The sequence below is a fragment of the Lepidochelys olivacea genome, assembly GCF_965140295.1.
Source record: "Lepidochelys olivacea isolate rLepOli2 genome assembly, chromosome: 25".
NCBI lineage: Eukaryota > Metazoa > Chordata > Testudines > Cheloniidae > Lepidochelys > Lepidochelys olivacea.
In genome coordinates this window covers 11,470,222-11,492,161 of record NC_140435.1, presented here as the reverse complement: position 1 = coordinate 11,492,161, position 21,940 = coordinate 11,470,222, and the positions used below count along the sequence as shown (strand labels likewise).

The 21,940-nt window shown below is 51.2% G+C and overlaps 1 protein-coding gene across 1 annotated transcript; it reads left to right on the top strand.

Moving 5' to 3' along the window:
• Nucleotides 1-203: 203 nt before the first annotated feature.
• On the top strand, nucleotides 204-12,957 carry LOC311512864 (perilipin-3-like). The gene is made up of 8 exons (XM_084614253.1): nucleotides 204-317; nucleotides 4,273-4,351; nucleotides 5,028-5,223; nucleotides 7,803-7,885; nucleotides 8,265-8,550; nucleotides 11,306-11,505; nucleotides 11,781-11,909; nucleotides 12,035-12,957. The coding sequence occupies exons 2-8, from the start codon at nucleotides 4,283-4,285 to the stop codon at nucleotides 12,464-12,466; spliced, it is 1,395 nt and encodes a 464-aa protein (XP_084470379.1). The 5' UTR covers nucleotides 204-317; nucleotides 4,273-4,282; the 3' UTR covers nucleotides 12,467-12,957.
• Nucleotides 12,958-21,940: the final 8,983 nt, after the last annotated feature.

Here is a 21,940-nt window from a genome sequence, read left to right as displayed (position 1 = left end):
CCCCGTGAGCCAGGCAGGCCAGGGAGTGTGAGTCACACGCCCCGCCCCAGCCCAGCCCAGCCCCGCCCCGCCCCGCCCCGACTGGCAAGCGCCGCGCAACACACGTGCGCGACCCCACGCCCGCTACTAGTCCGCAACATTCCAGTCCTCTGCGTTCCGCCCTTTCTGATTGGTCCGGGCGGAGGCCTCCCCTTGGCTGATTGGCTCCCGCTCCTTGCAGTGTAGCCACCAAGTCCCCGCCCCCCCTCCCCCGCCTTTTATATCAGCTGAGCCCTCGGGCCACGGAGACGCGATCGGATCCGAGGCGGAGTCTTGGCGTGAGTGGGGTCCCCGCGGGTCCTGGAGCTGGGGGGCCGCCGCTGGGCCGTGCTGGGGGCTTGGCAGCAGACTTGCAGGGGCGGCTCCCGCTGGGGCGGGGCGGATCTGGCCGCGCTGCCCCTAAGCCAGGGCTGAGGGCGAGCTGGGGCTTCCCCCTGGGGTCTGAGCTAGATGATGTGGGGGGATCTTCCCCCCCCGGCCCAGCAGTGGGGCGGCTTTCCGTAGGGGGCCTGGCTCTGGCTAGCTGGAGTGAGGAGCGCTCCGTGTCCGGGAGGGCGTGTGCGGAGACCGCCCGCATGGCTTGGCGCTGCCCTTCGGGGAACAGCTTCTCTTTCGCGGGGAGGCAGGGCGGGGGGGGGGGGGGAGGCAATCCCTGTGAAATGGAGCTGGCAGCTGGCCTGTTTAAATGGGGGTCTGGGGCTGTTGCACCCGTGTGTTGCTGGGCTCTGAGAAGCCCCCGTCTCAAACCAAGGGACTTGTGGACTTCAAGCCCCGTTGCCCTGCAGAGTCGCCCAACGCTTCAGCGCCCTTCCGCGGGCATCGGCTAATGCCACCGCTGGGCTGTGGGCCTGGGGAGGAGGTTGCTGGGTGAAGGCTGGAGTGTCTGTCTGCTTTGTCTGCAAATGCTTCAATTCAGCTACGTTTTCCCCTTCCTTAACAAGAGGGGGCTAGAAACCAGGCCCCTTTTAGCAAGCGGCTTCCCCCTCCTAGGCCACTGACTCTTCAGGATCAAGAGTAACTTTCTTCTCCCCTCTGTGGAGTGGCTTCAGTGTAGGTGGGGAGATAAGGAACCCCTTTCACTTGGTTTCCTGGGGACGCGCGCATTGTTGCAAACTTGGCCAGGGAGTGAGCTGCTCCAAACCACCTCTCTGCTGAATCGTTTAAAAATAAATAAATAAGAAGCTGGTGGGGCTTTGCTGCCATCCCAACCCCTCTGCTGAAAAGGGCCTTTAACTTTTGGCTTAAACTGGCTGAGCCTGCTTGGAATTCTTAAAGAGACAGAAACAAAATCTAGTTACCTTTTTTAAGTAGCTGGGGGGGGGGGGGGGGCTGTGCCTGCTTCTGAGGCACCCCCTCCCCTCCACACCCTGTCCAGTTTTATGGTGTTGCACTTTCCTACTCTTAAATGTTTCTATCCCCCAGGTTGGAGGGCCCCACCCAGACAGAAGGGGAAACTGATAGACCCCAAGGGAGACTCTGGTGAAACTGACTAGACCTAAAGCACTGTCAAAGTCACAAAATAAACTGAAACTGGGAGCCAGCTTGTTTCCTCCAACAGTGCCATTCCGACTAGACCTAAGATTCTCAAACTGGGGGTCATGACCCCTTGGGGGGTCACAAGGTGATTCTGTGGGGGGGGCTGTGAGTGGTCAGCCTCCACCAATTGAGAAGGGGGGGGTCACACTCGTAAGTTTCTACTGGTGATCCCTGTCCCACTGCTAAAGTTTGAGAACCACTGGATTAGACTCTCAAAAGAGCTGATGGGTTCTAGAAACTTCCAGATACAGTAACATTCAAATGTAACAATAGGTGAATGGATGGGTGAATGAATCTTTTACATGAACAGAGTCCCTTTAACAAGTCTGAGTATCCATGGTATTGTGCCCTGTGCCAGATAGTAGTGGGTCACTGAGACAGTAAGTAGCCATGTGACTTGTAGGAAGAGGAAAGTATGAAGCCAATATGATCAGCTTGGAGGAAAAGGGTTGGACTTCTGAAGCCAGCAACAGCTAGGGGCATTTCAGAAACCGCTCTGAGTTCTAGTCCCTAGGGGGGCAGAGCACATCCGAGTGGGGCAGGTTTGGTTGAGACCACCAATAAATCAAAGCACTGCCTCTTCCTGTTCATGGATGGGGTTGGAAACCTCAAACCGATGTCCGTGCTATGCAGGACTAAATGATAGGGAGAAATGGAGGCCATAATGCTCTGTCCTAAACTGAATTTAATGCGGGGGGGGGGGGCAGGTTGAAGCCTTGTCACAACCTAACCACTTCCGAGGGGTGGGGAAGGCTTGTAATGCAAGCACAATGGATTGTGATGTTTCATTGCTGAGCAGCTGTCATGAGCTGCTAACAAAAATGGCTGAGACCTTGGTTGAATGGTGTGAAGGTGCCTCATGCCGGGAAGGGGGATTTGCTTAGGCTCAGGAAGTATCTTAGGGCCACCAGAGGAGTAAGGACAAATCCTGCTTCCATTTATATTTTTCAGGTAGTCTTTATTTAAGATGTAACCTGGTGTTAGCTCAGCTGTGGCTCAAATGCAGTCACTTGCCTGCTTAAACAAGCAGACTCCTGAGTGGCTCCATAAGGAGAGCAGTGTTGAAGAAGAACAACCTTCTCCAGGCAACAGGGCTGCTTGCTTCGGGTCTCGGATGGGAGCCCATCACAGAAGTATCTGAGGGCCTTCTAGAGAAGGGTTGCAGATGCGCCATGAGCAACTTGGTTTCATTAGTTTTGGTGCAAACTAATGAAACCAAAGCCAGAACTTGAAATATCAAAAGGGGGAATAACTCTTCCCAGCTCATGGATCTCCCCCTCCATAGTTCTGGTGTTCAAATCAGGAACTGTTGCCCCATCAGTGAGGTAGCAATGGAGTACATCTCCTCCAAATGAGCTATAGAATCATAGAAGATCAGAGTTGGAAGGGACCTCAGGAGGTCATCTTGTCCAATCCCCTGCTCAAAGCAGGACCAATCCCCAACTAAATCATCCCAGCCAGGGCTTTGTCAAGCCTGACCTTAAAAACCTCTAAGGATGGAGATTCCACCACCTCCCTAGGGAACCCATTCCAGTGCTTCACCACCCTCCTCGTGAAATAGTTTTTCCTAATATCCAACCTAGACCTCCCCCACTGCAACTTGAGACCATTACTTCTTGTTCTGGCAGCTGCCAACACTGAACAGCTGAGCTCTATCCTCTTTGGAACCCCCTTCAGGTAGCTGAAGGCTGCTATCAAATCCCCCCTCGCTCTTCTCTTCTGCAGACTAAACAAGCCCAGTTCCCTCAGCCTCTCCTCCTAAGTTGTATGTGGTTCTCCTGTCAGGGCTTGTTGCTCCTGTAGATGTTTTTATCAAGCTTGTCACATGGGTCACTTGACATGCTGCTCCCAAGCCATGTTTATTCTAACCTTGCTGATGATCCTATTAGGATCTGGGAAGTGGGCGGGCGAAGCCCATCCACTGCTAAAGGATCCCCCCCAGCCAAAGAGGGGGATCCACAGGACCTGGACACCAAATAAATCTGGGGGACAACTAATGAAATAACAGGGACAGGAGCGTGGTCAAAGAGTCCAACAAAGTGAACCGGATGGGGACACCGAGCAGAGAACCCTGGACAGCGCCCACTGCTCCTCGAAGGTGTCAAGGGAGTCAGTGGACGCCGCTCAGAGGAACTCTGCCCAGATACATGAATGGACGGAGGATCGGAAATAGGCCCCACAGTTACAGGAAACTCCATCGGCCAACCTCCTCACTCTGGTTTTATAGATGGCCAAGAGGAGGTTGACCAGGAGGTCCTGTGACTTTGTGGGGCCACAGATAGGGAGTGCATAAAAGAAGGTGAGGGGGAAAAGTGCATCTGAGCCAGAACCAACTGCCCAGCTGTAGCTGGGTTTTAACTCTGATATTCAGCTGTGGAGATGGGTCTGACTAGGTAGCAGGTCTCCTGTTCCCTTAGTGCTGTAACGTGCAAATGAAACGCCTGCAAGTCCTCCCCTCCTTGTAGCAGCTTCTCAGGAAGCCTGGGCAACCAATGCAAATGTTGCTGTGCAACTGGCCGAGAGGACCGGCTAAAGCCACTGCATCGGGTGGGAGGGGGCAGTGCTGAGCCATGCTGCTGAGCATGGTCACTATTAAGTTATGCGCTGGGACTGCAGAAGACAAAGGTTCACAGAGGTGGTGGTTTGTTTGATGTAGCAGTTACAGTTCTATGTAGCAACAATGTTTTCATCCTCCAGTTGCCTTATCATGTCTTCTGAGGAAAATGCTGCAACCCACACTTCCCCTCAGAGCGAGGAGCCTGAGCAGCACCAGCGGGTAGGTACGCCCCGATGATCGCAGGGAGCAGCCCTTGGTACTCTTGGTATATCCCTGGCATGCTCAGCCCCACCTCTTGCTAACCAGGCTAGCAATGGTATTGGTCCCCTTCCTGGGGGAGGTGGGGGGAGGATCAAGACTGAATCCCCTGTATCCATGCAACAGGGTGGAGGAGTGCAGGGGAGAACCAGAACTGACTAATGAAGGCACCTGGCTGTCCCCTAGCCATCAAGCAACCTAGAGACCCTTGCTTGGGTGGCAAGATCAGATCTGATGCTACTGTACTTGCTAATATAATCTGGGTTAATTTGGAGTCAGCGTGGGGATGTGTCCTGCACCTAGTCTCTTCAGTCAAGACCTCTAAGCGAAACCTAACCTCAGCTGCTTTACTCCAGGCCTTTGCTCAGGAGACCTGTGATCTTCAGATGTCCTCAGCACCCACGGAAGTCAATGGGAGGTCCAGGAGCTTGGCAGTCTTGGAAAATCAGGCCATGCTCTAGGGCTGAAGATGTCACTGGTGCCTAGAGCATAGAAGTGCTTACAGGGCTACTCCCACTCATGGTGCTGCTAGGAGGTCTAGCCCCCCCTTAGTCCTAAGAACTTGGCATCAGGGAAGCCATGGTGCCAGCCCCTCCAACTGGCTGTTGCTACCTTTTTTCCTTTTGTCCTCTACTAGAATGTCGTGAGCAGGGTGGCCAACCTGCCCTTGGTCAGCTCCACCTATGACATGGTTTCCACGGCCTACACCTCCACCAAAGAGAATCACCCATACATCAAATCTGTCTGCGATGTGGCGGAGAAAGGCGTGAAGACCATCACCGCCGTGGCTGTTGGCGGCGCCCAGCCAATCCTGGCCAAACTGGAGCCACAGAGTGTGTGAGATGGCAGCGTGGGGATGGGTCAGGCTGTGGGACCTGGGGAAGCTGGAGTAGCTAGTGAACTGCAGCTGGGTAGGAGACTCCTGCTGGTTCATGGGTCTGGTAGCTGAGGGAGCGTTGGGACGCCTAACTTTTCAGCTGAAACGTCACACCTGTTGTAGAAGGGGCTTATCCACCCTGAACTCCTCTCAGAAGGTCTATTGCAGTCCTGCCCAGCAGGTGAGGTGCCCAGCCTAGCTGTCTCTGTAGCAAGGAGGCCCCTTTACAAAGAAGCCTTAGATGGTCTGCCACAGAGTTCCAGACATCGTGTACAGCGTGACCCATGTGACAGCTATGCATCTTGACCCCAGAGATCTGAAGCACTTCATTACAAGTCACTAGGCTGTAGCTGCCTGTCTAACAGTGGAACACACGGATGGTGCTGCTGTTGAGTCAAATACCCTGGCATACAGCCAGTGTGCTTTGTCAAGGGTAACCTGAGTTTAAAAACGACCTTGTTGCAGCCTCCTTTACTAATTACGAGGGTGTGGGGCAGAGGTGGCCCAGAACCGACTGGCCAGTGTGGCAACCAGAAACTAGCAAAGCTTTTCAGTGGTTCCTGAAGTCAAACTGAGCTGGCCAGGTGCAGGGTTTCTTATCGAATGACCTTGCAAAGATCCAAGGCTCTGGAAGGAGTAAAAGCATCCCAAAGTCAGAGCGCACACCCTCCCCCTGCACCATGTTCATAGTATTAAAATCTCTGACCTTGAGTAGCTCTGGCAGCCTGCACATGTGGCCTTTAGCCCAGATCTTGCAAAGAGAGCTGGTATTGATGCTAGCTCTGAGCAATCTTGGGGTGGTGGGGGAGGGAATTGGTTTCACCTTGGAAGATCAGGCCAAGGAAGGCTTTGTTCCCCCAGGGGAGGGAGTTGCTGGAGCCCCTTAGAGGAGATAGAACAGGACCCTGGGAGTCACTCCTAGGTTTGTTCGTTCCGAGCTTGGCCTGACATGCTGTGTATCAGAGCATGTCGTTCAACTCTTGCCTAACTCCCTGGGGCATTGTTTGGCTAGCTGGGGGAAGGCTTGACTTCCTTCAGTGGAAGCCTAAGTAACTGAAAGGGGGCCGTTGATAACCCACACTCACTTGCTGGGGGTGGGGGTGTCCCTCTTCCTCTTCTAGCTACAGAGGAGAGGGCTGGACTTACTGGCTATCGCTTAAATGCTGCTCTGGCAGAGTTACTGTGAAACGTTCCCCCTGGCTGGGATTCTGCTTTCAAACTGTATCCAATGTAACTAATCCAGTGTGCCGGGACTCCAGCCAACTCAAGAGACTGAGCTGTACTGAGCAGCCTTTAGCAAACTAACTCCTCAGTTAAATACACAAAGATATTAAGACTGGGACTCTTCAGCTTGGAAAAGAAAAGACTACAGGGGGGGATATGATAGAGGTCTATACAATCATGATTGGTGTGGAAAAAGTACATAAGTGTTGTTTACTCCATCTCATAATACAAGAACTAGGGGTTACCAAATGACATTAATAGGCAGCATGTTTAAAACAAACAAAAGGAACTGTTTTTTCACAAATGCAGTCAACCTGTGGAACTCCTTGCCAGGGGATGTTGTGAAGGCCAAGACTATAACAGGGTTCAAAAAAGAACTAGATAAGTTCATGGAGGATAGGTCCATCAGTGGCTATTGGCTAGAGATGGTGTCCCTAGCTGGGAATGGGCGACAAGGGATGGATCACTTGATTCCCTGCTCTGTTCCTTCCCTCGGGGCACCTGGAATTGGCTACTGTCAGAAGACCGGATACTGGGCTAGATGGCCCTTTGGTCTGACCCAGTATGGCCATTCTTATGTTCCAAGGCAGCAATTGTTACTTGGTGATACCATACCAGAGACAGGGGCTCATGGTGCTGATCAGGTCAGCCATAGGCTGTCCCTCATGTACCAGCTACAACAGCAGCTGCTAATTATCCATGCAGCACACCAGTGTCCAATCCCTACCAGCTTGCTGCTGCTAAGCTCAGCAAAGGGGCTCCATCCCTGCTCTCTTCCAGTAGTAGCTCTTAGGAGCTGCTGCAGACATCCTGACCTCAATAGGTCAGCTGTGGCTGAGGCCATCTCGGTGTGAAGATGGTGGTGTCCCTAGTCCCCCATACTGAATTCTTCTTGGGGAGAGGACAAAGGAATACTGGTGAGCAAGGGCCATGACAGCGGTATTGGCTTCCTACCAGAGGCTGATTGCATCTCTTGGCTTTTGGGGTAACTGTCAGGCTTTGGGCCTCCTGAGAAATGGAGGGTCCTAATACACTCCTAATGGCTGCCTCAAGAGTGCAGCTGGCAAGATGTCCCCCCTCTACAGAGCTACAGCTGACCCAGCTCTGATCTCGGGGCCTGTTCCGAGTGGCCATGCTCTAGAACTCTTCCCAAACTTGGACTTGCCAGGGCTTTCCTTGGCAGCCCTGCGGCCTCCCCTCCTCAAACATGGCACTGCTCGGTGGTGCCCCTTGAAACCTGACACCTTCAGCAACCTACTCTGCTGCCCCAGGTAGCTGAGGGGATAAGGTAACCAAACTCTCTCTGTCTAGTTGCGACAGTGAATGAGTACGCATGCAAGGGGCTGGATAAACTGGAGGAGAAGCTGCCAATTCTTCAACAGCCAACTGAAAAGGTGAGCACCTCTGCTTGGAGAACTAGGGATGTGAAATAAGGGGTCTTCACTCCCTGGACAGACCAGTCCAGAGCTATGGCAGCTGGGGGATAAGGGGTGGGGGCCAGCCAGGAAAAGGCTTGACTTCTCCTCCCTGGCTCTAGGAGCTTCTTTGGGCAGGCCAGCTGGCTGGGCAGTGAGCTAGCTAATAACCAGCAAAACTCATCCCAGGTGGAGATGAAAGCCTAGTGACTGATACCTCTAGGCTCCAGGCTCTTATCTGGGTGAATGGTGCCTGTTTATTTGGAGAAGGCAAAGTAGTCCTAAGATTAACCAGTGCTGCCTTGCCTCTGCTGGCTTAATACTAACCTTTGCCACTGAACACTTCACTCAATCCTAGGTTGTGGCTGACACCAAGGAGCTGGTGTCTTCTACCGTGACTGGTGCTAGAGATGCCATCTCCAGCACTGTCAGTGGAGCAAAGGGTGCAGTGACAGGGGTGGTGGACATGGCCAAAGGAGCTGTCCAGGATAGCATGGAGATGACCAGATCAGTGGTGACCAGCAGCGTGAACACAGTCATGGGGTCCAGAGTGGGCCAGATGGTGGTGACCGGAGTGGATGCCATGTTGGGGAAATCAGAAGAGCTGGTGGATCATTACCTCCCCATGACGGATCAAGAACTAGGTCAGTGTATGCTGAATAGAGCTGGCTGAAACCATTAGGCTGGAAGTTTTGACCTAAAACACAGTTTTGGTCAACCCAAAACTAGCTCTGAATGTAACCGGAGTAATTTTGGCCAGTCACAGAATGGCTGGAGGGTGTTTGTGGTGCTGCCCCCTGAGCCTGGTGATAGGGCCCTCGTTTGGTATGTGGGAATCCCAAGTTCAAATCCCCACTCAAACTTTCTTGAGTCACCAAAAAATTTCAGGTTTGGTTTGGCACAGACATGTCAATTATTCAGAACTGCCAGGAACCCAGCAAAAATCCATAACTTACCCCCCTCTAATGATCAGAAACACAACCCCAGCTGACTCTGTACTCCGAGGATTACCACATGTATTCCTCCTCTAGGAGTAGGTGGCCTTAAGTCTTACGCTGGCTCTGGCTCTGCAGCAGAGAGATGCCAAGAAGGTGCCATAAGCTAAGGTGGCTGTTGGCCTTGTGCTGGTCTAGGTGGGGCCCATTTTGGCAGTCTCCCCTTCAACACCACCACTCTTCCTGTGACCTTGGGGGAGAGGGCTAGTAAAGGGGCCTGCCTCTTGTGCAGGCCACTAGCCTAGCATGACTTGATAGGAACAAGGCCATTATCCACACTGTAACCAAAGCTAAGGTCTGATTCTCTGCCCCTGGCATGGGATGATGGACATGTGCACAGTGGATTTAAAAAAAATCAAATGATTTCTTTGATAAAAAGGTTTTTCCTCAAAAAGCAATCTAAAGATACATTATAGCTCATATCTCCTCATGGAATAGGGATTTATTAATTCTGTAGATGAGACAATATATTCATGTAATGTTTAAGACTCATTTTGTTAATGAGTTCCAATCTTATAGGGTTCTAAGAGCTTCCGTAGAGATTATTTAGGTTAATCTTTCTATCCCCCCAGTGGGGCTCAGCATCTCTAATGGTATCTTCTAGACTTAGTTTTGCAGTTCTCAAAACTGTGGATTTGTGTCTCCAGAGATAACATACTTGTTAACAGCAAAAATGTTTTTAAATGGAGGTGAGAAATAACAGACCTCAACCCTATTGTCCCTCTGCAAATTTGTATACAGTCAATCCCTTACCTCTCTAAAAGTGCAAAGATTCAAAAAGTTCAATGAATAGACTGTCTGGGTTGGGACTTAATAATTCTGATGCCTGGCTTAGAAGAAAATCCAGTTCCTTGCCACAGAGCTGGATGGGCTTTGAAGCATGAACCAGAGGAATGGAGAACACTTGTATCCAAGTCAGAAAACTGGAGACACATGCTGAGTAAGATGGGGTTGCTTCAAGTGGAATTGCACTGGAAGGCTGTGAAACACAGGCTTGCTCTTAATAGCAGCAGTCTAAACTCAGCTGAGAAGCAGGTCCAAGGGCAGTAGCAAATGCATGGCCCGATTGTTAAAGCTATTAAGTGTTGTGCCCATTGACACTAACTGTGCCCAACAGGAGCCAGAGCTGTGCCCAGCTTGGACCTGAGTGGCAGAACTGCTGTCAAGGAGCCATTTGGAGAGACCTTACTGTGTCACTCCAGGCTTGAGCGCACCTGTGCTCCCAGGGAAACAAAGGGAGCCTGGGGTTGGCAGGAGGTAGGGATTGTAAAGGATGCTGGGTCTGTGAAAAGAGCCCTTCTCATTCCACTGCGTTTAGGCCACAAGCTAGTGTGGCCAGTAGGTGACGTCTGTTCAGTGGGATAGAGCCCAGCTGCAGGCCTGGAAGCCTCTACTCCAGCACTCTCCTCGCCATGCAGGAGGGAATCGGGCATAGCTGAATGCCAATCTTCAAGGTGACTTGCAAAGGGGGGGGGGAGAGAGAGTAGGTGTGTGCTACTTGTAAACCATCTGCAAGAGCAGCACCATCCGCTTCAACTCTGACCTTCTGTCACCCAGGCCAAGGGTGACTTCTGTGTCCCAGCCACTAGATCTGAGCCTGCAACAACTCTTGGCCTCACAGACCTCTGGCTCTTGCAGCTTGGGCAGTAGAGGCTTGGCTTCTAGATCCAGGGGGTCCCAGGTCCTGTCCCTCTGCCCTGCAACTCACCTGGGGTGTCGCATGACCCAAAGAACTGAGTGTTGGGTCCTGTCTGCCTTTGCTGGAGGTCTTGGGTGTGGCCTGAACTTTCTTAGCCTCGAACTGGAAGCGTTGATTCTCGCTGTTTGGGAAGAGAGCGGTTAACCTGCCATGCCCAAGGACTAGGGGATACCGTCGGTGAACACAGCTCACCCACACGCTGCTGGCGATGATCTCTGTCCTACCTAACAGGTGGAGACCAGAATGGTCCATGTGGAAACGGCCCCTCTTGGCTGCTTTCAGGTGTCGGTACCACAGAAGTTCTTGATCCCTGTGGCCAACAGATCAGTATTGGCCCAGAGCTTCCTGGTGACAGTGCAGAGCTGGACTGTCAGCTGCTCGGTAGCACTGAAGAGCTGAAAGGGAGAGCACTTGCAGTAGCTGCCCAGAGGGATGGGGGTGGGAGGGTGGCCTCCGACTCCTTTCTACCACTGACAGTCAAATCCACTGCAACACTGACCCAGGGTCAGTGACTGGGTCCCCTGCAAGTCCCATTTAACTGTCGGAGCTGGAGAGAATGCTGGCCCAAGTCCAGTCCATGACTGGAGGAGCAGCCCCCCTCGCTGCTGAAGGCAGAGCAGACCCTGGGCAGAAATCTCCTGCTCTGCTGATGGGACTTTGCCCAGCAGGCTGGTTTGACCCTTCTTCTGCTCTTGTTCTCTCCAGCTAAGCTGGCCACCTCTGTGGAAGGCTTCGAGATGGCGTCCGTGGAGCAGCAGAGGCAACAGCAGAGTTACTTTGTGCGCCTGGGGTCCCTGTCCACCAAGCTCCGCCACCGGGCCTACCAGCACTCCCTGGGCAAGCTGAGGAATGCTCAGCGGAGCACCCAAGAGGCTCTGTCCCAGCTCCACCAAACCATAGAACTGGTAGGCATGCAGAGGTCCCCACACCACCTCCCAGGTCGCTTTGTCCTGGAGCTTAAGGCAAATCCTAATGGGTTCGTACTTCTCGAGTCACAATCTGTGGCCTGTGCACAGGTGACCAAGGACTGTCCTTGGCTGGTGTAGGTCAGCACAGTGCCTCTGACTTCAGGAGAGCTAGTGACCTCTTCCAGCTGAGGATCTGGCCTGAGGACTCCTCCTTTGCTGCTGACCACAAATATATTGACTTCGGGTTCTCTGTTCCCTCTGTCCCTTGCCAGATTGAATGTGTCAAGCAGGGTGTGGACCAGAAGCTCCATGGTGGCCAGGAGAAACTGCACCAGATGTGGCTGGAGTGGAGCAGGAGGCGGTCTGAGGGGAAAGAGGACTCTGATGCTGCGCAGCCAGAGGTATCTTGCCATGGAGGGAGGCAGGGGGAGGAGTCCTGGGCTACTGCAAAGTGACCTGTTAGATGGGGTGAGCATCACATGCCCTGGGAAGCAGCTTCCCTTCATGGGTGTACTTGCTTCCCTAGCAGGTGGAATCTCAGACACTGGTCATGTTCCGTGGCATCACCCAACAGCTGCAAACCACCTGCCTGAACCTAATGTCCAATGTCCAAGGCCTCCCTGCCAGCATCCAGGACAAGGTGCAGGAGCTCCGTCACAATGTCGAAGAACTCCACGCCTCCTTCTCCGCTGCCCATTCCTTCCAAGACCTGTCCAGCACCATCCTGACCCAGAGCCAGGAGAGGGTGGCCAAGGCCCGGCAGTCTATGGATGAGCTGCTGGACTTTGTGGTGCAGAATGCTCCCCTGCCTTGGCTTGTGGGACCTTTTGCTCCCAACCTGGTAGAGCTACCAGCTATTCCAACTGCTGGAAAGGATGGGGAGGAGGCCCAGCAAGGTGAAGATGAGAAGGTGGACAGCACTGCTCAGCAAGCCTCTGTGCCAAAGGAGAACCCTTAGAAGGCTCCAGATACCTGCAGTTGGCTTCTTGTGAGGGGAAAACTTGTATGCAATTCACTTGTGTGGACACAGGAGAGCTTGCGTGTGTTGACGAGGGTGGGGGTGGGAATAATGTAAACTCCGTGGTCACCTGCATCTGGGGAAAGGGGCAGGGATGTTAATGTAGATAAGCTGGCCATGCCTGGAGCTCCCTGTTGGCCTCACTTCTGAGACTCTGCTCTCTTCCTTGCCAATCTTTTTGTGCCTTTTCTAGCCCCTCTGGGTGGCTCCTTACACAGGTAAACCCAAGCCCATGGCAGAAGCATCGCCTCAAAGCAAAACCAGGGTGTCTCAATGGGAACTCTATCTGGAGGCTGTAAAGTGCCCTTAACTAGGTGCTCGCTCAGAACAGAGTGGGGAGATTTTTCCCTTCTGTAAGTGCCACTAACAACTTGTATCTTGTAGAATTTTTTGTTTTCCCTCCCCCCACAATAAAATTTTATTAGCATTCATCTGATGCTCTGGTGTCTCTGTAAGCACCTTCACTCTTCTTCTCACCATCATTCACTAGAGAGGTGACCACCCACACTCCCTACAATTTGTGTTTAAAATCTCCTGCCTTTTCAGAGTCCAACCCATGACTCTTTAAATGACCAGGGTTGGTGATGCTGGACTTCTCCTATCCACCAGGAGAGGAGCCTAAGCCACTCCCAAGGCAATAGCTCTCCTCCCTCAAATCCTACTTGTAATTGTGCCTCCTAGTGGGAGCTTTGACTCTGCCCAGCATTCCTAGGGGCCATAGCCCAAGACCCCACTCTGCTAGGCTAGATGGTCCCCACCCAAAGAGCAGCAGGTCTCCTTGAGGAATCCCATTACAAGCCTCCGAACTACACCATAGCCACAAAGAGCAGTCCCGCCCTCCTGCCAGGACCTAACCTGCTCTAGCTGTTCTCTTACCTGCCTCCATAGCCTCAACCTTCCTCCCAAAGGCCAGAAACCTCACTTCCTGTTGAGGCCTCCTTAACACTGCCTCTGGCCCAGGTCTCCCCTGAATGCTGCATTCAGGACTTCTATAGCAAACACTGACGTTCAAGTAACTCTGCCCCTCTCTCTCCTCAGGCAGAGGTACCATGGCCACCTTCAGCCTCCAGATTCCATCCTGGCTTTCAAGCCCTCTCCTAGGGCTTGCGCAAAGTCCCTTACTGCAGTCTCTGGCCAGTGCTCAACTTGAACTCGCCACGTGGAATTAGGTAGCACAAGCAAACAAAGGATCTGAATGCCTACTCTGTAAAACTGCCAGCAATGGCACCATGATCTTCAGGGCCTGTGGCTCTTCGTTTTTGGGGTCAAAAACTCAGTAGGGTTTTTAATTTCCTGTTTTGGGGGCAGCTTGGGTAGAAGTACGAGTTGCTGTCTTTACAGGGGGAAATGTCATTCGAAGGCTGTGTGGCATTATCTAGACTGGAGTCACCTGTTCACTCCCAGCTTTCTCCCCCTCTAGTTACTGTGTAATACTTATTTGTTGCTGTTTTGATACTCCAGCTTCTGTCATCTCTTGTGCTCTGGCTTTCTGCAGTAGCCCCCTAAGGCCAGTTGTGACCAGAGGTGAAGTTACAAGACATTCACAGCCCCAGTTCATGGTCAGATGCTGCAGTCGTCTCCTCTCCCATAGCCACAGTTCCTTGGCAGGGATCATCAGTGTGCGTATCTGGATCCTAGTAAAGTCAGCAGGCTCTGGCCTGCAGATACTGTAAGGAGTAAGTTGTCTTTCCCATCCTCCGACTCAGACTCCCTAAACTGTGTTCTCATGCTCTGGCAGGGAAACCCCCCCCACACACATTAACTTGACTTGCCCCCTCTCTGAGGGGCAGGAGCCTGAGTGGACTGGACTCGCACACACAGTCACAGGTTCTCTGGTTGTATTCATGCTTCTCTTCTATGTTGTGACTTTAGGGGAAACATTTTGCATGTCTGAGGCTCAGCTTCCCTAGTTTAATATGACAGGTTTCAGAGTAACAGCCATGTTAGTCTGTATTCGCAAAAAGAAAAGGAGTACTTGTGGCACCTTAGAGACTAACCAATTTATTTGAGCATGAGCTTTCGTGAGCTACAGCTCACTTCATCGGATGCATACTGTGGAAACTGCAGCAGACTTTATATATACACAGAGAATATGAACCAATACCTCCTCCCACCCCACTGTCCTGCTGGTAATAGCTTATCTAAAGTGATCATCAGGTTGGGCCATTTCCAGCACAAATCCAGGTTTTCTCACCCTCCACCCCCCCCACACAAATTCACACTCCTGCTGGTGATAGCCCATCCAAAGTGACAACTCTTTACACAATGTGCATGATAATCAAGTTGGGCCATTTCCTGCACAAATCCAGGTTCTCTCACCCTCTCCCAAAAACCACACACACAAACTCACTATCCTGCTGGTAATAGCTCATCCAAAGTGACCATTCTCCCTACAATGTGCATGATAATTAAGGTGCCATTTCCAGCACAAATCCAGGTTTTCTCACATCCCCCCACCCCCCCCACACACACACAAACTCACTCTCCTGCTGGTAATAGCTCATCCAAACTGACCACTCTCCAAGTTTAAATCCAAGTTAAACCAGAACATCTGGGGGGGGGGGGGGTAGGAAAAAACAAGAGGAAATAGGCTACCTTGCATAATGACTTAGCCACTCCCAGTCTCTATTTAAGCCTAAATTAATAGTATCCAATTTGCAAATGAATTCCAATTCAGCAGTTTTTCGCTGGAGTCTGGATTTGAAGTTTTTTTGTTTTAAGATAGCGACCTTCATGTCTGTGACGACTTCACTTGTGCCCTGAGCTCTGTGACCTGTGCTGAGCATCCCCCCCCGCCTTGCTGGGGGCTGGCTTCTCCAAGCGAGGTGGTTTCAGTGCGCTCCACATTGTTTCCATGGCTCAAAGGCAGAGGGAGCCATATGCTAAGATTATTTTTAATTTTTTTTTTTTTGCTTCTCTGTAGCAAGCGTTTCCTGCTTGGCCTTTTAAGCAGCTCTGTAGGGTTTTTTATTCTCACCACTACCCCTTGCCACACAGCTCAGCGTATGCGATACATGCAAACAACCCTTGAATGCAGGGGAAGCAGGCAGGTCTGTCTCACATTCTCAGAAAACAGGTCTAATGTCAGGGCACACCCCAGCCACCCAAGACTTTGCACATCTCTTTCCACCTTCCCGTTACCCCTCCCATGCTTCCGTCCCCAACTGATACCAGACGTAGGGTGTGTCCTACGGGCATTAGACTTGTACTCTGATACAAACCCTTATCTGTGACCCTCATCTGTCCATGTCAGCACAGCTGGGTGCCACCTTCTATACGTCTGGGACATTCGCTAGCTTTAAACCCCCCCCTCCCGAGAGGCTGGGTAAGGCTTTTGCATTAGAGGGGAGAGGGCGTGACAGGCTCTATCCCACCACTAGTTATGAGGCAGTGGAAGAGCTGTGATGGTGGGGTTCCTGGCAGCTATTTCCGGCTCTGGGTTCGAGTTAAGCTGACCCATGCTGGGTTAGTCACTGAAAGGCAGCATGCAGGGGCTAAGATGGGGGTTCATCACATTAGAGACCCAGGTTCTGGGCCTGCAGACACCTTGCTGTCCCGGAGCCATGCTGTACCCCCAGTTTTGGGACAGTCACTTAGAGGAACCCCCTTTAGTGTGCCAGACCCCTAAGGGGTATATGTGCGTCTCTCTCTTTCCCCCTCTATTTGGGCTCTAGCTATCCCTCAGTCTACTCCAGGTGAGAGCCCCCACTCCTTCCAGCAGCCAACGCTTAGCCTCACACCTGCCAGGCCTTTGGTCTTGAGCTGGGGGATGCTGCCCAGCTTCCCTATGGGGAAATCAGTCTCCCTCTGGGGACATCGGCTGCTAGGTGTCACAGTCCTGGTGATGGGATTTGCCGTTGTCTTTTGAGATGGGGGGTCAGCCTCGGCCAATCCTTGTTTAATGACCCATACAAGCTCAGACAGCCAGGCGATGCTCATACCTACATCTCTTAGGGCTTGTCTGCGCTTACATTTTATAGCACTCTAACTTGCTGGCTCCAGGGTGTGAAAAATCACCCCCTCCCCAAGCGCACCAAGTCTGAGCGCTTTAAAGCGCTCAAGTGTAGACAGGCTCCCAGCCCTCGGAGCTAGTCCCCTCGTGGGGGTGGATTACCAGGAGTGCTGGGAGAGCTCTCTCCCAGCACTCGCACGCGACCACACTCGCACTTCAAAACGCTGCTGCGGGAGCATTCCCGTGACAGCACTTTGAAGTTTCCAGTGTAGCCATGCCCTTAGCCTGCCCAGAGCGTAAACTGTCCCTTTCTGCCCACTGGGTAACATTGCAGCATATAGGGGAAACTGAGGCACATATCGGCATCATAAAAATATTACAGAAAATTCCCACTTCATCACACTTGCATAAGCTAAAAAGGGCTGCTCAGCAGCTCTTCCCTGACTGTTTTCTAGGTTAGGTTCATGGTCTTTGTCACAGTTCAGGGCAATTGCACCTGTATTCTGCTTCCGTGGTCTAGCAAGGGCACCCACTTCTGGGCTCCCAGCTGTCACTGCTCTTGGGCAGAGACCCATGTGTGTCTCCCTCCCAACCAGGGTTTTTTTCCAGGCTGCACAGTTTCCCTGCCTCCACTATGAGTGCCCCAGCAAGCCAGACTGCCTGAGCTGGCCCGTTTCTGTGCTTTGCTTTCTCCTCCAAGGCTACGATGAGGGTGATCACCCCCGGACCAGAGTTACCCCCAGCCCTTGCTAAGCAAGCACATGTATTCTCATGGTGAAACATTCCAGAGAAAACCTATTAAACATCATAAAAGACCCTCCACATGTGTTCCCAAAGATCGCCCGGCCCCTCTAGCTTCATCATCACATTAAAATTCAGTAGGCTCAGTTTGGCACACATTTTCTGTTCTGTCTGGAGATGTTAAGAAATGCTGTACAGACAAACCCTCTTGGTGATCTGTCTGATATTCCTGGAATTGGCAGGCAAGAAGTGGCCAAGCGACAGGGCCCAGAGTGTTGCACATTTCTTGCAAAATAGGGACAAAGAAAAAGGGAGACAAGCCAGCAGAAAACCTTGCTAAGAGGGGTGATTTAAAAATGGGATTGTTCTCTCTGTAATCGTACTCGCCTAGCACTTTTCATCAGTAGATCTCAAAGCGCTTGACAAAGGCGCTCAGTGTCATTATCCCTGTTTTACAGATAGGGAAACCGAGGCACAGAGCAGGGGAGGGACTTGCCTAAGGTCACCCAAGCAGCAGAGTTAGGATGAGAACTCAAGTCCCAGTCTGGTGCTGTAGCCACTGGGCCACACTGCCTCTGTACCACTTCATCAAAGCACCATGAACCACTGATAGTGCTCAGAAGGCATGTATGCTTGTGGTGATTTGGCTTTTTGCCATTTCCATGGGATTTTTTTGCAAACTAAAGGTTTTAAGCACCTGTAAAAACTGAGCTTGTTAACAGAGAATATTCTTCTACCACCCAGACAGCGACTGGTCAACCAACCCAAACACTGTGAGTTACGGCCTCTCCGATCCGGCGGGGACACGCTCGCTATTGAGCAGCGCACCTCAACAGTGGTCGCCCAATGCCGCACGCACCTGGGAGAATGGAGAGGAGCATCCAAGGGCTGTCAGAGCCCTTTCTTCTCCCCAGAGCTAGGGTGGGCCTTAGCACCATAATCAGAATAATGGGAAATAATAGCCCAGTTTACTTCTGCTTCAAACACAGTCCCCACCCAACCAGCGCTTGACGGCATGATCGGCTCGCTGCCTAAAGCAGCCTTCCAGTGACTCAGGATTGAAAGCAGCCACAGAAAGAGGAAGATCCTTTCAGGCCCTCAAAGCAATCCTATCTTCTGAACTAGGGGTCGTTTTAACCAAGGGGCCAGGGAATTGTTCTGATCAGTCACAGAAACCACTAGAATCACTGTCGATTTGTCATCTGGGAGGAGTGTTCGGAGCTGCACGGGCATCACTTTAGTACTGGGGAACTAACCCTTCTTGAGCTTGCACAGCATTTATCTCCACCCCGTGCTCGCTGGAGTTCCAAGCTTGGCAGTTCCGTCGCTGCTCCTGGCAAGGGTTGCAGGCTCAGTCAAGGGCTCCAGCTAGAGGCCAGCTAGATTCCTCTTTAGAGTTACAGCCCAGTGAAGGTGCTGCAGCCGGCATCATTTGTACAAGCGGCATCTCCACAACTGCGGCTCCCATTTCGATCGCCTGCCGTCATTTCCACTAGCTAGAATATCCACTTAGACCCGGATCATCCAAGGTACTTTGGCACCTAGCTCCCATTGATTTCAATACCGCGGAACCTATGAAGCTCTGGACTTCGCTGTCCTAAACTGCCTTATAGTGTTGCTGCGAGCTGTTAAACAGCTGCTGTGTTCCACCTCAGAGATGGCTGCATTGCATTAGTGGTGGAGGTGAATCTTTGTAAAGCAACTTAGGGTGAAAGGTGCTGTAGAAGAGCCAGAAGAGTTCCCAGAAGTCACCTACTACAGGACAGGCCTAACAAAGAAAATAACAGAACGCCACTAGCCATCACCTTCAGCCCCCAACTAAAACCCCTCCAACGCATTATTAAGGATCTACAACCTATCCTAAAGGATGACCCAACACTCTCACAAATCTTGGGAGACAGGCCAGTCCTTGCCTACAGACAGCCACCCAACCTGAAGCAAATACTCACCAACAACCACATACCACACAACAGAACCACTAACCCAGGAACCTATCCTTGCAACAAAGCCCGTTGCCAACTGTGCCCACAAATCAATTCAGGGGACACCATCACAGGGCCTGATAACATCAGCCACACTATCAGAGGCTTGTTCACCTGCACATCCACCAATGTGATATATGCCATCATGTGCCAGCAATGCCCCTCTGCCATGTACATTGGTCAAACTGGGCAGTCTCTACGTAAAAGAATAAATGGACACAAATCAGATGTCAAGAATTATAACATTCATAAACCAGTCGGAGAACACTTCAATCTCTCTGGTCACGCAATCACAGACATGAAGGTCGCTATCTTAAAACAAAAAAACTTCAAATCCAGACTCCAGCGAGAAACTGCTGAATTGGAATTCATTTGCAAATTGGATACTATTAATTTAGGCTTAAATAGAGACTGGGAGTGGCTAAGTCATTATGCAAGGTAGCCTATTTCCCCTTATTTTTTCCTACCCCCCCCCCCAGACGTTCTGGTTAAACTTGGATTTAAACTTGATAGTGGTCAGTTTGGATGAGCTATTGCCAGCAGGAGAGTGAGTTTGTGTGTGTGTGTGTGTGTGTGTCCCCGGGAAAAAAAGGGGGGGGGGGGTGAGAAAGCCTGGATTTGTGCTGGACATGGCCCACCTTGATTATCATGCACATTGTAGGGAGAGTGGTCACTTTGGATGAGCTATTACCAGCAGGATAGTGAGTTTGTGTGTGTGGTTTTTGGAGGGGGGTGAGGGGGTGAGAGAACCTGGATTTGTGCAGGAAATGGCCCACCTTGATTATCATGCACATTGTGAAGAGAGTTGTCACTTTAGATGGGCTATTACCAGCAGGAGAGTGAGTTTGTGTGTGGGGGGGTGGAGAGTGAGAAAACCTGGATTTGTGCTGGAAATGGCCCAACTTGATGATCACTTTAGATAAGCTATTACCAGAGGACAGTGGGGTGGGAGGAGGTATTGTTTCATGATCTCTGTGTGTATATAATGTCTGCTGCAGTTTCCACGGTATGCATCCAATGAAGTGAGCTGTAGCTCACGAAAGCTCATGCTCAAATAAATTGGTTAGTCTCTAAGGTGCCACAAGTACTCCTTTTCTTTTTGCGAATACAGACTAACACGGCTGTTACTCTGAAACCTTTCACAGACTAGACTCCTTCCTACTCTGGGCCCTTTCCCCTTGAAAAAGTCCTTGTTAGTTCCAGCAGACATCTTAGGTGGTAAACAGGGGTATTCTCATGACTGGAACCCTCTTTGTTCTGCACCACCCCCTTTTATAGCTTTAGCACAAGGCGGGAATCTTTTCTCTGTGCTTGGCCCCCACCCCTCCTTCTAAATGGAAAAGTACAAGATTTAAGATGGATTTCAGTATCAGGTGACATGGTCACATGTCCCTGTGAGACCTCATTCTTCAGTACCCATGGGATACACAGGAAGGCCTGCAGGTAAATAAACCATTTACAACCAATTGTCCTAGTCAATGGGAGCCATCAAGATTCTAAACCACCATTAATGGCCTACACTTTGCATAATTACAATAGGACCTCCGAGTTATACTTCATATGCCTAGTTTCCGATACAAGACTGACACATTCATACAAATAGGATGACCACACTCTGTAGATTATAAGCTTTGTAATGATACCTTACAAGAGACCTTTTGCAGAAAGCATATTCCAGTTATATTATATTCACATTCATAAGCATATTTTTATAAAGCGTACGGAGTGCAACATCACAATGAGGATTCCACAACCTCCCTTGGAATCCTATTCCAGTGTAGGTAGAAAGTTTTTCCTAACATCTAACCTAAGTCTCCCTTGCTGCAGATTAAGCCCATTGCTTCTTGTCCTACCTTCACTGAACACAGACAACAACTGATCCCCATTCTCTTTATAACAGCCCTTAACATATGTGCAGACTGTTATCAGGTCCCCCTTCAGTCTTCTTGTCTCAAGACTAAACATGGCCAGTTTTTTTAACCTTTACTCATGGGGCAGCTTTTCTGATTCTTCTCCTTTTGGTTGATCTCCTGTGGACTCACTCCAGTTTATCCACATCTTTGCAGATTTAGCCCTAGCTCCTTCAGGGCCAGGTGCAGTGGTTAAAGCCCCTGGCTACACTCCTAAAGGTTGTGGATTTTAGTTTGGCTTGATCTCCCCACCTCTAGTTCACCCAGCTGCAAAATGGGTGCCTGATCCATTGGGTTAGGGCAGGTGGGCAAAGGTGGTTGGATGTGACCTCTCTGGTGTCCCACTGGCTGCAAAACTGGCATTAGCCCAATGAACCATTGGCTCAGGGGAACTTTGATTTTCTGAGCCAAGTCCCCTGTGTGCAGCTTTGGAGATAAGCTAAACCTAATGCACTCCCCGAGGGCAGGGAAGGAGAGCAACAGGCAGCTAAATCAGGAAGTGGGGCACTGGGTCTTGCTGTGACTTGCCCTTTGGCACCTAATTTAGTACCTCCCTTCCCTGGGAGCTCAGCACATCTGTGTCCATAGGATCCAGTCTAGTCCCCACCAGCAGGGAAGTGACAGATTAGATTAACATTTAGCCGGTTTCCCACAAGAGAATGGGGATGCACCTTCAGTCCAGGCCTGACGTCACAGCTCAGGACAACAGGGGTCAAGGCTCAATGCAGCTTTCCAAACCCAGACCTGATGCTGCTGCCTAACCGGTGGAGTGGCAATTATAACAATAAGCCCGACCTCTGAGAACGCTTTTCCTCTGCAGATCGCCAAC